Source organism: Dasypus novemcinctus, chromosome 10, assembly GCF_030445035.2.
Source record: "Dasypus novemcinctus isolate mDasNov1 chromosome 10, mDasNov1.1.hap2, whole genome shotgun sequence".
NCBI lineage: Eukaryota > Metazoa > Chordata > Mammalia > Cingulata > Dasypodidae > Dasypus > Dasypus novemcinctus.
The window spans coordinates 2,684,263-2,699,593 of record NC_080682.1 but is presented as its reverse complement, the minus strand read 5'-3'; the positions used below and the strand labels follow the sequence as shown (position 1 = coordinate 2,699,593).

The 15,331-nt window shown below is 59.1% G+C and overlaps 1 protein-coding gene across 1 annotated transcript in view; it reads right to left on the bottom strand.

The window, feature by feature from the left end:
- The window catches only part of KCNQ1 (potassium voltage-gated channel subfamily Q member 1), a 316,058-nt gene that overhangs the window by 51,485 nt on the left and 249,242 nt on the right, over positions 1-15,331 (bottom strand). Inside the window, exons 12-15 of the mRNA XM_058304965.2 lie at positions 9,000-9,075; positions 4,509-4,603; positions 3,863-3,909; positions 2,845-2,906 (exon numbers count right to left, since the gene is read on the bottom strand). Of these exons, the coding sequence (XP_058160948.1) occupies positions 2,845-2,906; positions 3,863-3,909; positions 4,509-4,603; positions 9,000-9,075 (280 nt within the window). The remainder of the gene's footprint in view (positions 1-2,844; positions 2,907-3,862; positions 3,910-4,508; positions 4,604-8,999; positions 9,076-15,331) is intronic.

The following is a 15,331-nucleotide window of genomic DNA, read 5'->3' as shown; positions in this document are numbered from 1 at the left end:
CCGTTTTCTGCTCCGCCTCTGTGCCTCCACCTGTCTGTCCCTCTTGGCCCTGTACCTGACGAGCCGGGCGACCGCAGGCCAAGTGCTTACCTACTCCGGGCCTCAGTTTCCCCACCTGTAAAGTGGGATTTATTTGGGCAGATAAGAGCCCTTTGCAGAAAAAAAGGAGAGGGTCGGGGGTGGGAGGCGGTTTTTGGGATTCCTGGACATACGCACACTCAGGGGGAGAGACCCCCTTTTCACGATGAAGGGGGGCCCGTGGGGAGCAGGGCCCAGGGCGAGGGGTCCGGGTGCATCGCTGTGTGGGTGGGGTGGGTGCGGCTTCTGCTCTCCTTAGAAGACACCAGGGCCGGGCCACAGCCTCGAGGCCCAAACGGCCAGGCCGGGGACGGAGGGTGGCCCCCGCTGTGTGTGCCCAGGCCCGGGTGGGGTCTCTGAGGCTGAGCAAGGGCTTTGGTGGGAGGGGAGCCGGTGGGCCTTCTCCCCCCGGGACCTCCGGGGAGCTCTGCCCGCTGACGTGGCCTGGCGTGGCCGGGCAGGCGCCGACCCCGCCGGGGCCTGCAGGGTCTGGAGGCTGCGGGACTTCCTGTTCCCAGCTCCCCACCATCAGCAAGTTTCTGCGCCGTTGTTTATGGTCCCGATGGCCAAAGATAACCGCGATAACCTGGGGCCCGGGACGTGCCACAGCGCCCTCCGGGGCGCCTTCCCAGGGTCTGGCCCGACGGGGCCCTGTCGGCGGCTGCGGAGGGGACGGACGCTTCCCACGCCCGTGGGGCGCCCCGGCCAGGACCCCCGGCCCCTCCGGCTCCACTGGCCCCTCGGCGGTGGGACGGCGCAACGACGGCACCAGGAGGCTGGCAGCGAGCGGGCGCGAGGGTGCACAACCCCCTCGGAGCCATCCCGGAGGGGGCTCCTCTTCCAGGCCCCCCCGCTGCGCTCCCGACCTTGCCCCCGGGATCAGGGCTCGGGGACACGCTGCCCCTCGTCACTCAGATCTGACAGAACACGGGCCCGTGTCCTGTACCCCCGAGGCCAGCACCCGGTCTTGGCAGCTGAAGCCGTGTCGACGTCCCCAGTGGTCCCCCGGTGCCCCCCACCCAAGCCTGGGAAGGGAGCACTGCTCAGGACACCCCAAGGCTCCCCAGGCTCTGGGACGAGAAGGGGAGCGGCGCGCAGGGCCGTGAAGGCGGAAACGAGCCCGGGTGAACAGAGGAGGGGGCTTGGGCCACGCCGGGTCGCCGGGTCCCGCCCGAGAGCTGCCCTGGTGGCCACAGCGGACAGGGGCCGCTTCGCCGGGGACGATCGTGGGGGCGGGTGAGGAGGCCGAGACGGGGCGGAGGCAGGGGTCCGAGCCCCGTGCCCTCTCGGCTTCCATGGGTGTCTGCAGACGTCGTGCCCCTGCCCCTGCGTCTGGCCTCGCGAGCTGAGCCCCCGGACGGCCACGGTGTCCTCCACCACTGGCCAACGGCGCGGGACCCGGCCCTTCGGAGGGCCCCACCCGCCGCCCCTGGCCGGCGCAAACCGCCCTGAGTGGAGGGCGGCGGGGGCACGGGCCGCCCCGCTGGCTCCTGCCAGCCCAGCTGCGGCCGAGGTGGGGGTGGACCAGAGCCAGGCGTTGCCGGGGAAACGCGCGCCGAGCTCCGGCCCCGCCCAGGGGCCTCTATTTTTAGCCGCGCAGCCCCTCTCGGGTGAACGCGCCGTGGTCGGGGCTGCTCAGAGCGATAACGGCCCCCCCAGACCACCATGCATGGGCCCCGGCCTGAGTGCGCCCTCCCGCCCGGCGGGCTTGTCTGGTCCGCTCCCCCCAGCAGCGGTGGGGCCGGGCAGCGGGCACAGCCCTGGGCAGGAGCAGATGGCCTGAGGGGGCCTGGCACACCCCTCCCAGGGCAGTGGCCGCGTGGGGCCGCAGACCCAGGGGTGCTCCCAGCACTGGCCAGTGTCCCCAAGAGATGAAGCCCCTAGACCCTGCTCAGAGGGTGCCGGCTCTGTGGTCACTGGGGGAGGGGCAGCTCCAGCCCCCATGCCTGCCTGCTGGCCCAGGGCCCCTGTGGTCCCAGCCTGGCCACATGGGGCTGGCCCTGCCCCTGTCAGAAGCTTCCGGGCCTCCTGGGCTGCGGTCACACCTGGCCTGTGATTCTGAACACGCTGTGGCCCTAGTCTGGCACTTGGCTCATTCCCTCCCCAGCCGGCCGTGGGCAGAGGTGGAGACCCCGATGGCGGCGCAGGGGCAGGGAGCCCGCCCAAGGGCTCTGGGCACTCCGGAGACACGCAGTCCCCCCCCCCCCACCATGCCAGCCCGTCCCCCTCCCGCTGCTGACTCCAGGGGCAGGAGGCGCTGAGGCCTGGGAGCAGCCCTCCACGGCAGGGGTCCCAGACCCCCGCGGCTGCGCCGTCAGGCCACAGAAGGGCAGGGGTCCCTCCCGAGCATGAGAGCGCTGCTGGCCTGGCTGCTGGGGACAGGCTCCTTCCGACACAGGCCAGACCCACGTCTGCCCATGTCCACGGCCGGACGGCAGGCCCGAGGCACCCCGGGGGCTTGGTAGCTGCGTGCGGCGTGGACTGCTGCGCTGCCCGGCTCGCCACGCGCTGGAGGGCTGTGGCACCTGCTGCCAGAGGACAGGAAATCGGCCTGGATGCTGGCCTGTCCACCGGCCCTGCTCCTTCCACAGGGGCCCTGGCGCCGGGGGAGCCCACCGAGCGGGAAGGAAGGGGGTCTGGAGACGCCCCACCTCCCGCATGCCTGGGACAGAGCCAGGAGAGATGCTGGGGTGGGCGGCAGGGCCAGCCCCCACGACGGAGACCCCCGAGGCGCTACCCCTGACCGCCTGGACTGCACACGCCTACCTTGTCTTCCATCCGGTTCAGGCGGGCACCGATCGTGTTGATCCCTCGGTCCTTGTTCTTTTCTGCAGGGATAAAGCCCTGGAATCAGGGGTGTGTGCGGCGGGGGTGGGCAGGAGGCCAGGGGAGGGGCAGGTGGCTCCGATGGGGCTCGGAGAGGAGGGCTGAGGGGATGGGGAAGCCAGAGCCACAGGGACCGAACCTACGTGTGCATCTTTGAAAAGAGTATCGGTGGTGAGAACTCCAGAAGGAGGAGGCATGGTGGCACGGGCAGGGTGCAGTCGCGGCCGCCGCAGACCAGGGCCCTGCCCCTGCCTGGAGCCCCCCAGACCGAGACAAGGACTCACCCTGCCCAGAGAGCTATCTGGCATGGTGCATGCTGCTTGCCGTTCAAATCTACTACGATTCTGCCTCCCACAGTAGCCTTGGCCTCGCCAAGGCCCAGAGAATGCCTGCTGCCCCAGCAGCCCCCACTGTGAGCTACAGCTCCCACTTGAACTTGGGCTGGGGCAACCCTGAGGCCCTGTCCTCTCCAGGACACATGGCCTGGCCTGGGAGCCGGAGGTCTGGGCTCTCGGCACCAGCACCCGCCACACAGCTGGACGCTCCTGCTTCCCACAACCTGAGTCCTGAGGTCGAGGGAAGCCCCGCTGACCCCTGGCTCCCGCCCCAGCACCACTCCCCAGGCGCCCGCCTTCTCCCAGGCACCTGGGATCTCACACTGTCCTGGGGTCAAATGTCCATGTCCAGGCCCCCGCCTTGGCGCCCAGGAAGAGTGCGTCATGTCAGAGACCCAGGGAGGCACCTTGGCAGACGCACCCGTGGCAAGGTGAGCACGGTGCCCCCCTGCCCAGCGGGCTGCCCTGGCTCCTCGCCGGCATTCGCGTCTCATCTCGTGCCTCAGAGGCCCCGATGGCCCCTTCTGTTGGTGGGATCGGGGTGGTCATGAGTCCAGCAGGGGATAGGGTCCAGAGGGCCCCGGCCCCGGGGTCCACCTGGGCAAGGGGCTGCAGAAACCTACCTGAAGCAGAGACGAAGAGGGAGGGCTTCCCGACGGACTGGTCCAGCCTGCGGGGAAGGGGACACAGACTCGCTCATGCCTGGCCGGGCAGCGTGCGGACACCTGGCCTGGCCGTGGGGGTGGGGCAGCCCGACCTCCCACCCAGTGTCCCTACCCAAGTCCTGCTGGGCAGGGGAGCAGAGCGGGGGGTGGGGAGGGGGCTGCCCCAGACCTTCCTCCCTCGGGACCCAGGTGTGGCCTTGGTGGCCAGTGGCCAGCCCATGGACCCCCACGTCCCACGGCTGGTTCATGTGGCCCGGGCAGGTCAGCAGGACTCGCCCTGGCCAGCCCTGGTTGAGCGGGCGGGAGGCCAGTGGGCTTTTCCCTCCTCCGCTCCAGGCCAGTCCCCCACTCTTCCAGGGACAGCGGCGAGGCGGGGGCTGCCCGCCCTCAGGCTCCCACGTCCGGGAGGGTCTCAGCCCTTCCCACCCCCCTCGGGTCCCCCCAGGGCTGGAGCCACCCCGGCTGGCGGGCGGCCTGGTCCACCCCACGCCCTGCGCGCCCCCCGCCTCCGTGCACCCCACCTCCAGCATCCCACCCTGCTTCCAGCACCCCACCTGGTGCCCTTGCGCCCCAGCCCACCTCCAGCACCCCACCCCACACCCACCTTCTCTGCAGCTCCTTGATGCGCACCATGAGGTTAAGATGGCCCTGGGAATACTGCTCGATGACGTCCCGCACGTCGTAAGGCTTCCGCGCTTGCTGCGGGCAGAGGCACGGTCAGCTCAGCCCGCGCCCACCCGCCCGCTCCTGGCACCCAGGGGACAGTGCGTCCGCTTAAACAGCCCTGGGAGGGCCAGCACGGAGGGCACAGCTCTGCGTGGCCGCTGCGTCTCGGCCACTGGGCGTGGGGTGGGAGGTGGCCGGTCCCCTTCCTGCTCTGGGGAGAGGGGACCCCAGGTGACGGTCTCTGGGGTTCGCTCAGCCCACAGAGCAGGCTCAGGGAGACGGGCGCCTGCCCAGGCTCCGGGGCACTTGGCGGTTCCGTGGCCTGGCAGCGTTGGAGCCCCAAGGGCCGGGGCCCGTGCTCAGCTCACTAGCACATGGGGCTCGGACACGTCACCAGAAACCACAACAGGGAAGGCATGTGGCCCAACTGGTAGGGCGTCCGTCTACCACATGAGAGGTCCACGGTTCAAACCCCGGGCCTCCTTGACCCGTGTGGAGCTGGCCCATGCGCAGTGCTGATGCGCGCAAGGAGTGCCGTGCCACGCAGGGGTGTCCCCCGTGTAGGGGCGCCCCACACGCAAGGAGTGCGCCCCATAAGGAGAGCCACCCAGCGCGAAAGAAAGTGCAGCCTGCCCAAGAATGGTGCCGCACACACGGAGAGCTGACACAGCAAGATGACCAAACAAAAAGAGACACAGATTCCTGGTGCCACTGACAAGAATACAGAAGAACACAAAGCGAATGGACATAGAGAGCAGACAACTGGGGGGGGAGGGGAGAAATAAATAAAAAATAAATCTTAAAAAAAACATACAAAAGAAACCACAACAGAGAAGACCCTTCTCTCGATGGCCCGAAGCCCCTGCTGTGCTCAGGGGCTTGCTCCAGGGACCCCAGGGGCAGCAGCAGGCCTGGCAGGGGTCTCAGGGCCCGGAAAGCCCACTGCCCATTCGGGGAGCAGCAACACCAGAGCCTCGTGGGGGAACAGACCACCCTACGTTGAGGGCCGGCAGAGGTCCGGTCCGGGGGCCCCATCAGCACCCAAGGCCCAGCCCAGCAGGGACACCGGCTTCGCGGCCTGTTGCTGGCACAGGAGCAGGGAGGGGCTTCCAGAAAGCCCCGGGCGGCCGCGTGCCCACCCCAGCTGGGCCAGCCTCCCACCAGGACTCCCACCCTCAGCGCTGGCGGCTTGGGGGCTCCTGCAGCTGCCTCCAGCACCCTTCCCCCTGAGGGCAGAGGCCTCCCCCCACACACTGGCCCTGAAGTCAGGGGGTTCCTGTCCCTGCAGGTCACCAGATGGGGGCCCCCGCCAGCAGCACCCAGCCCCTATCAGACAGAAGATGGGGCCCCGAGGCCGGGAGGCTGGGGAGAAGCCGCTTCCCAGCATAGCTGTGCCCCCGAGCGGGCCTGCCATGTCTGGGGGCGGGTGGGAGCAGCACACCGGGGAGGGGGGCTGGCTTGTCACTTAGCTCAGCTCATGACAGCCGTAAAAATGGCATCGAAGTACAGGCTAGTGATAATCACCCCAGATATCTGTTTTCAATTCTGCAACCTGGGGGTGCTGAGCCCAGCTTCTCCCTTCTGTGAGATGGGATACTGAGCCGGAATCATCCCTTTTGTAAGAAGAGATACTAAGCCCAGCTTCTCCCTTCTGTAAGATGGGATGCTGAGCTGGGATCATCCCTTTTGTAAGATGAGATGCTAAGTCTAGCTCCTCTCTTCTGTAAGATGGGATGTTGACCTGGGATCATCCCTTTTATAAGATGAGATACTAAGCCTAGCTCCTCTCTTCTGTAAGATGGGATGCTGAGTTGGGATTGTCCCTTTTGTAAGATGGGATACTAAGCCCAGCTCCTCCCTTCTGTAAGATGGGATGTTGAGCCAGGATCATCCCTTTTATAAGATGAGATACTAAGCCTAGCTCCTCCCTTCTGTAAGATGGGATGTTGACCCGGGATCATCCCTTTTGAGAGATGGGATGTCTAAGCCCAGCTCCTCTCTTCTGTAAGATGGGATACTGAGCCGGGATCATCCCTTTTGTAAGATAGGATACTAAGCCTAGCTCTTCTCTTCTGTAAGATGGGATACTAAGCCTAGTTCCTCTCTTCTGTAAGATGGGATGTTGAGCCAGGATCATCCCTTTTTTGAGATGGGATGTCAAGCCCAGCTCCTCTCTTCTGTAAGATAGGATACTGAGCTGGGATCATCCCTTTTATAAGATGGGATACTAAGCCTAGCTCCTCTCTTCTGTAAGATGGGGTGCTGAGCCCTGTCCCTGCCTGGTTCCCAGGGAGGGTGCGAGGACAAACTAAGATGATAGGTGAGGGGTGGGTGTCTGGAGACAGCCCCACACCAGGAGAGCCAGCAGTGGCTGTGGGTGGTCTTGGCTGAGCCCAGGGCCTGAGCTGCTTGCTGGTGGACATCTTGAGGGGAGCAGGGCCCCTGCAGGCATGCGGCCCTCCAGGCCTGTGGGTGAGGTCTGGGCAGGTTGGGGTGGAGGGAGCAGGAGGGGTCCAGGCTCAGGGGGGATGAAGGCTGGTCCAAGCCACCTCGGCCCAGCCTGGCCCTGGCAGTGCGGCCCTTGAGCATGGTCTCTGGGCAGCTCCGGGGGCCATGGGCCGCCCAACTCCCCACTCCTGAGGTGCAGGGAGAAGGTGAGAGAAGCTGAGAAGGGTGCTGGGCGAGTGTGCCCGCATGAAGGCACGTGTGCACATATGAGCACGACTGCAGGAGGGGGCTGGGTGTGTGTGTGAGCGTGCATATCACCGGAGGGGGCTGCGTGGGTGTGAGTGCACATCTGCAGGAGGGGGCTGGGTGCATGTGCACATCTGCAGGAGGGGGCTGGGTGTGAGTGAGTATGCACTGCAGGAGGGGGCTGCGTGGGTGTGAGTGCACAGCTGCAGGAGGGGGCTGGGTGCATGTGCACATCTGCAGGAGGGGGCTGGGCTTGTGGTGGGTGACAACGGAGCAGACCCCCACCTTTGACCCCGGCCTGCCCTCGTAGGGGGCTCTGCAGGCGGCCTCTGGGGAGCCAGCACGCGCCCCTTGGGGTCCGTCAGCTCTCCCCGGCCTCCGTCAAGTGGCTGCTGGGGCCGGGCCGGGGATGGCGTCTCAGTTTTCTCTCCCAGGCTCATTTCCTCGGCCTCCCAGGAGCCTCCGATGAGCCGAGATAACGCCGCCCTGTCCAGACGGACGGTGGACACGCACGCCCCAGGCAAACCTGAAGGGCTAAGAGCTTCTGGCTCCTCGGGCCAGACAGCGGGGCGCTGCCCGGGGACTTATCGTCCGGCCAGGCCGGGCGGCCGTGTGGGGGTGGGGCGCAGCAGGAGGCGGCCAGGCTGGCTGCAGGGAGAGCGGGTCCCCAGGCTCCTCCTCCCGGGCCCCCCCGGCCACCGCCCGCACCCCGGCCAGGGGAGCCGGCCGGCAGGGTGGGAGGCAGCCCAGCCCCCACCCAGCTCACGAGCTCTGGAGCCCACGGGGTCAAAGCCAGGGGCTGCGGGTTCGCCCCCCTCCCCACTTCCGGAAGCCTCCTGAGCTACGTGCAGTTCTGGCTCAAGTCCTGAGGCAGGAAAGGGGACCGGGGCTCTCAGCCTGTCCCCTGGCAGGCCCTCCACGGCCCGGCAGGGGCTGTTTTGCCTCAACACGTGCAGTGATAGCAGTGGGACCCCAAGGGCCAGTGCCTTGCTGGGCGCTCCCCCGTCCTTGGCAGCGGCCCCCCCCGTGCCCACTGCCCTGCCCGGGGGCGCAGACCCCATTCCGAGGCTGCCCGCCGGCCCCTCCATTCACCAGGTCGACTTGGGGTTTCGACGGTCCCTGCCGTCACCCAAGCTCCCACAAAACGGGGCGCCCTGTGCCCGGCCCCCTCCCCGTCTTGGGGTCAGTCTTGCCCAGACTGACCCTTCCCAGATGTGGGGGATGAGCTGCAGGGCCGCCCGGGTGGGACAGGGGTGGGCTCCACTGCGGGGGAAGGGCCCATCCTGCAGCAGCCGCTCTGAGGGACGGGGACAAGTCACCCCACCCCTGCCTGAGCCCCAAATGAGCCAACACCCTGGCTCAGCGGGCTCTCACCTTTCCAAGGCACCCCCAGGCCGAGCCTCTTGCCAAGAGAACGGCCCACCCGGAGATGCCTGCTCCTGGGGTCTCCACTGTCACCCGGTCCCGGCTGAGTGCCCCCTCCCCTCTCCAGCCCCCACTGAGGCTGGACCCCCAGCAGGGGAGGGGCGCCTGGGGCAGGTCCAATTCTCCAGGGCTGTGGGCTCCCCGAGGGCAGGGCTGGGCTAATGGGCGCCCAGGGGCTCCGGCCCCACCCAGCAAGAGGGCCCCACTCTCCAAACGGGGGGCAGCCAGGGGCCGAAGAGTGAGGCCACCTGGGCAGGGGAGAGCCTGGGGGGGGGGCGGGGGGCTCTGCGGGGGCCGGGCGCCCACTCACCTGGAACCTCTTCTTGGCCACAAAGTACTGCATGCGGCGGATGACCCTGATGGTGGCGCGGTGGTGCTCCCGCAGCCTGGGGGACGGAGAGCACGCGTGAGGACCGCCGGCAGCTGCCCTGCTCCCACTCCCCCTGAGGCTCGCGCCCTCCCGGGGGCCGCCTGCCGCACGGGGGCTGGGGTCCCTCCAGAGGCGGGGAGAGCACCCAACGCATGGCACCCGGTGCTTCCAGGCAGCGTGGGGGGGTCGTGGAGAGGCCGCGTCCAGGGACCGTTAATTAGGTGGACGAGCGCGGGCACACTGTCCCGCCCCCCCGCCGGGTGGGAAGAGGCTTCTGCTCGGGGGTGGGGGGCTGGGGACCAGGGTGGGGGGCCAAGGCCCCGGGCTCACAGGGGCCGCGCCCCAACCCCACGGCAGGCCCACGGAGCCCTCTGTCCGCTCTTGGGCCTCGGGCCCCCTCGGTGAGCCGGGTGAGCTCACACGCGGACGGCGACTGAGGGCCCTGCTACCGGCACGTTCTTTAGTCCCACAAACTTGGAAAATGCGGGGGCTCGGGATACACTGACGAGGAAAAGATACTGCCTGAGCTACGCTAAGGGCCTCTAAATTTCCTTCCAGAAACAAAGTTTCTTCTAGACACATCATCACAAAAGGAATCGTAATAGACGACCTCCATGAGCACAGGGAAAAAAGACTGGAAGCGACTGCAGCAACGGGGCTCGCGCTTCTGGCTAACTCTGCTGAAAACAGCGGCAAACAGCGCAACGGCCTCAAAACAGCGCTTTGAAGGATCTACAGAGCAAAGAAAGCACAAAGGGCTGGGATCTGAGAAAGGAAGGTACGAGCAGCGTGAGCCCGGCGCCCGGGAACAGGCTCCCCTCCGAGCGCCCGTCCGTTCGTCCTGCAGGGAAGAGGCGTGGCAGACACGGAGCCCAGGGGACGGACCCCGGGGGGCTCGAGGGGACGCAGGGGAGGGAGCCTCTGCCCACACCACTTCCCTGTGAAGCGCTGGGGAACTCCCAGTGCAGAGGCCGTGGGGCGAGCCCAGGGTTGCTGCTGGGAGCGTGAAGCGCTAAGGAGGCACCTCGCGTCGTCAGAGAAGGGGGCTCGCCGTCTACCCAGGACGAGGGGCCCTGGTGAGCGCCTCAAGTTCTCAGCAGACACCCCACTGCCTTGGTCCCAACTGGAGCGAGGCACACTCCCCGCAACCCCCCACGTGCAAAGCCCCAGCAGCCGGGCCTCTGCATTTTTTAATATGCCGGAGCCTGAAAACCAAGGGGCCAAACAGCCAGCCGAGAGACTCAGGGCGTCGTAAACACTCAGAGCTGTTTTCTTCAAGAGACAGAGTTCCTTTTCCCACTACTGCAAATGAGCCGCCTTTGGGGCGTTCTGGGGCTAAAAGGATGCCATGCGGGAGTGGACGCAGCCCAAATGAAATGACTGAGCACCTACTTCCCATATTCGAGGTCCCAGGTTCAACCCTCGATACCTCTTAATAACTAAAACAAAGAAACTAAATTAAAAGAGCAACTCAGGAGAGCCAGTATAGCTCAGAAGCAGAGCGCTGACTTTCCACGTATAAGGTCCCCGGTTCAATCTCTGGCCCCAGTACCTCACAAACAACAACAACAACAACACAACAACAAAACAGGAAAGGACTTTGCCTAGCGTGGCTGCCAGGCGCAGGGCAGAAGACATTGTGCAGTCCTGCTCACGCGCTCTTGGAATGCAGCCATGTGACCTAATTTGCAGTGGCTGACCAGAGGGGCCCCAAGCTAAGAGCCAGTGTCACATTCCAGACTTGGGAGGAGGTCACGCAGCCTGGTGGGCCTGCTCGAGCCTCCAGGGACGGCCAGCACTGTCAGGGGCTCTAAGCAACGCCCAAAGAACAACCTCCCTGCCGAGCCATGCCCAAACTGCCAACCTGTGCACTCCTGAGAAAGCAAATGTTGATGCTGTTTAGCGGCAGCTGTATTGAGATATATTCTGCGTATCACACCATTTGCCAGCCTGAAGTTTACCATTGGACAGCTACAGTAGATTCACGGGCATGTGCCATCATCACCAAAGTCAGTTTTAGAAAATTTCCACTTCCTCGAAAAGAAACCTTGTACCCTTTAGCTCTCACCTCATCCCCGACTGCCTCGTTCTCCCCCTCCAGAGTTGTCATTTTGTCACTAAATTTAGGTGTGGCTCACTATGCAGCAATTGATAACAGATAAAGAAATCAGGGCCTGCAAAGAGGGCCGAGTGGGGTTGGAGTCTTGCCAGAGCGGGCTGCCCTGGGGGCTTGCAGGGCGGAGGGTGTGTGGACATCAATTTGGAGAGAGTGTGGCAGAGGTGGTGCTTGCTAAAGGTAGAATTGTGGCTGACAAGTACAGAGGTCGGAGGCTGTGGGCTGGCAGGACCCTTCCCCCTGGGGTTGGGGGCTGCAGTGTTTCCTGACATCTGTTGGTTGTGTGGTGGTGTTTCCTGGGCCCCGTGGTCCCTGGATGCGTGGTCCCCAGGTCCGTGTCCCCTGAGCCCCTGTAGCCTGTGTTCCACGGACCAAATGTGCCCTGGGCCTGCAGAGTCCCGGACTTCCCTTTTCTGAGTCCAGTGCTCCCAGAGGTCCGGGATTGCCCCAGCCCTCCAGTTTTGGACTGACTGTGTGAGTGGGAGGGATTCGGTGGGGGTGGAGTAGGGGGCCCTGGCTAGTGTGGGTTCAATTTTCTGGTGTCCCCTCCCCCCTTTTTTTCTCTTCTTGTGCTTGGAGGAGCATACCGGCTGGCTTGGGGAGAGCCTGGGAAGAGATGAGAGGCGAATCTGCTGAGAAAGCCTGATTCACCTAAATACCCTGGGATAGGAAACTTGGCCTGGGAGAAGGTGGAGTCAGAAAATCAGCAAGCCCTCTCACAGCACACCTAAAGGAGAGGGGCTGTAGGAGCTGCTTTCCAAGCCTCCAGTAGCATACTTGGGGTTCCTGGTGAGGTGTGGGCGCTCTCTCTCTGGAAATTAAGAACATTGTTTTCTATGCAGAGTGAGTTCAACAAGCACCCACTTGAATCTCCTACCAGACCTCTCAGCAGCTTTCCTGCTGCCTGGGAGAGCGGGAAGTGAGGAAGGGAGAGAGGGGGAACATCAGATTCCTAAGCATTTTACTTAACTGCAAAGAGGATTCCTTGCTTGAAACTTTGGTATTTTGTTGGTTTGTCTTCTTGTTTTTCCTTCCTCTTTATCCCCCAAGGCCACTTTTTCTCCTTTTTCCTTCTCTTTTTCTTGCTTGCTTTTGTCCCTTTTTTTCCCCTTTTCTTTCTTTCCTTCTCTTCTTTCATATGTTTTTATATTAGGTGCTGCAGGGAGCGCTTCACATTTGCTGTATTTCCTCATCCTCCATTTCCTCTCTTCTGTGTGTTTTGATTTTGGCCACCGACACCATCCCCTTTCCTCTGAATATTTCTGTCCTCCATCACTGATTGTTTCTCTTACATTACATCTCCCTTTGTTTGCCCCCCTATTTTTTTTTTTTTACTTTTTATTACTAATACCTTTGTTCTGTTTTCTGCCTTATATTCACTCCTTATATTATTGTCCTTGCTTTTCTCTTTCCCTCTCTCCTGAACACACAGGCCTTTTAATTCACACTGTATTCCTCCCCATATTCAGATTTTTACGTACTTTACTTTTCTTACTCTTTTAACTCTACGGACCATACATGAGTCTAATATCCATTCTCCTATATCTCACAGGGTTCCTCTGTTAATATTTACTATCAATACTACTACTATTCAGTTTCTTTTCTTACTCCATTTGCTTTCTCTGGCCCTAATATTTTCCTTCAAGTGAACTTAGCCAACAACAAGGAAATAGAATAAGAAGAACAAAGTGACAAAGAGAAGATTTAACACGCATGCACAAACAACAACTAATTAAACTCCAAACTAGACTAAGAAGCTAAGCAACTGACTAAACCCGTCAAGATAAAATGATGACCAGACAGCAACAAAAAACTACAAACCAAACCAATAATCAGGAAAACATGCCCCAATCCAATGAACAAACCAAAAACCAGGAAGAGGAGCAAAATATCAAACAAGTAATTAAAGATCTCAAAAGATATATTACGGACCAATTTGATGAGGTGAAGGAAGAGATTAAGGATATGAAGAAAACAATTGGAGAGAATACAGAAGAAATTGCAATTATACACAAAAATATAGGTTGTTGTTATGGGGCGAGGAGTAGGGTGAGGAGGGTGGGGGTATATGGGGACCTCATTTTTTTTAATGTAACATTAAAAAAATAAAGACAAAAAAATAAAAAATATTCTTTCAAACAAAAAAATAAAGTTTTTGAGCTATTTACAATTCCATAATTTGCCAAAAACTGTTAAATATGAAAATAATTATTTTCTTCCAGTGAATGGGAAGTTCTGCTCTGATCTAATAAAACTGATTATTGCTCTATAACACACATGTTTTACAACTATTTGAAAATTGTTTATCTGCCCTTATGTATGTGAAAATTTCATTTCTCCTCTGAATATGTTTTAATATCTTGATGATACACTCATTAATGAGTTAAATAAAATATTTTCATTGAGTTTAAAAAAAAGAAAACTCAGATTTACTGATATTACACTATAGACTTATTGTGATCTTACCAATGGAAGAAATTATATCGTTGATGTGGAGGCTATGACCTCTGGAGATTCTGAGGGCATGGAAAGGGAAAAACAGGAGTAATATGGGAGCATTTTGGGACTTGGGAATTGTCCAGAAGGACATTTCAAGAACAGATACACATCGTTATATATCTTGCCATAGCCTATGGAATTGAGTGGGAGAGAATGTAAACTACAATGTAAAATAAAATCTGTGCTTAATTGCAATGCTCCAAAATGTGCTTATCAGTTGCAATGACTATACCACACTAATGAAGGATGTTGTTAACATGGGTAAATGTGGGAGGTGTGGGGAGTAGGGCATTTGGGAACCCCCTATATTTTTTATGTAACCTTCATGCAATCTAAGTATCTTTTAAAAATATATATATATATATACCCCCCCCAAATAAATAACAGATATGATGGTGATGAACAGCACAATTCAAGAAATCAAAAATACACTCCAGCAAATAACAGCAGACTCGAAGAGGCAGAGGAGAGATTAAGTAACATGGAAGACAGTATATCTGAAATCAAACAGATAGTAGAACTGGTTGATAAAAAGATAGAAAAAATCCAGCAGGGGCTTAGGGACCTGAATGACAATGCAAAACGTGCAAACATACATATTATAGGCATCCCAGAAGGAGAAGAGAAGGGAAAGGGGACAGAAGGGGTGTTGGAGGACATAATGGCTGAAAACTTCCCAAATCTATTGAGGGAGATGGATGTACATGTCCAGGAAACACAATGCACCCCAAACAGCATAAATCCCAACAGGCCTACCCCAAGACATATACTTGTCAAGTTATCCAATGCTCAAGACAAGGAGAAAATACTAAAAGCAGCAAGAGAAAAGAGAACCATCACATACAAAGGAGGCTCCATAAGATTAAGTGCTGATTTCTCATCTGAAACCATGGAGGCAAGAAGACAGTGGTAATGACATAGTCAAGGTACTAAAAGAAAAAAAATTCCAACTGAGAATACTCTACCCAGCAAACTTAGCATTCAAAAATGATGGAGAGTTCAAAATATTCACAGACAAACAGAAACTAAGAGAGTATGCCAACAAGAATCCTGCCCTTCAAGAAATACTAAAGGGAGTTCTGCAGGAAGAAAGAAAAAAACAAGAGAGACAGAGTTGGAGGAGAGTGTAAGAACAACTAAAAAGACAAAAACAGAAAGAGAAAATCAAACAGAATATGACAAACACAAATCCAAAGAAAATATGGCTAATATAAGTAATTCCTTGAAAGTAATAACACTGAATGTCAATGGATTAAACTCACCTGTCAAGAGACTCAGACTGGAGGATTGGATAAGGAAATATGACCCATCTATATGCTGTCTGCAAGAAACACATCTTAGACCCAGGGATTCAAGGAGGTTGAAAGTGAATGGCTGGAAAATAATCTTACAAGCAAACAATAACCAAAAAAGGGCAGGAGTAGCAATATTAATATCAGTTAAAATAGACTTCAAATGCAAAACAATTGTGAGAGACAAAGATGGACACTACATATTAGTGAAAGGGATAATCTCTCAAGAAGAAAGAACAATCATAAACATTTATACTCCTAACAAGGGTGCCTCCAAATATGTGAGGCAAACACTGGAAAAACTAAGTGAAGGAATAGATGCCTCTACAATTATAGTGGGAGACTTTAATACACCACTATCAACT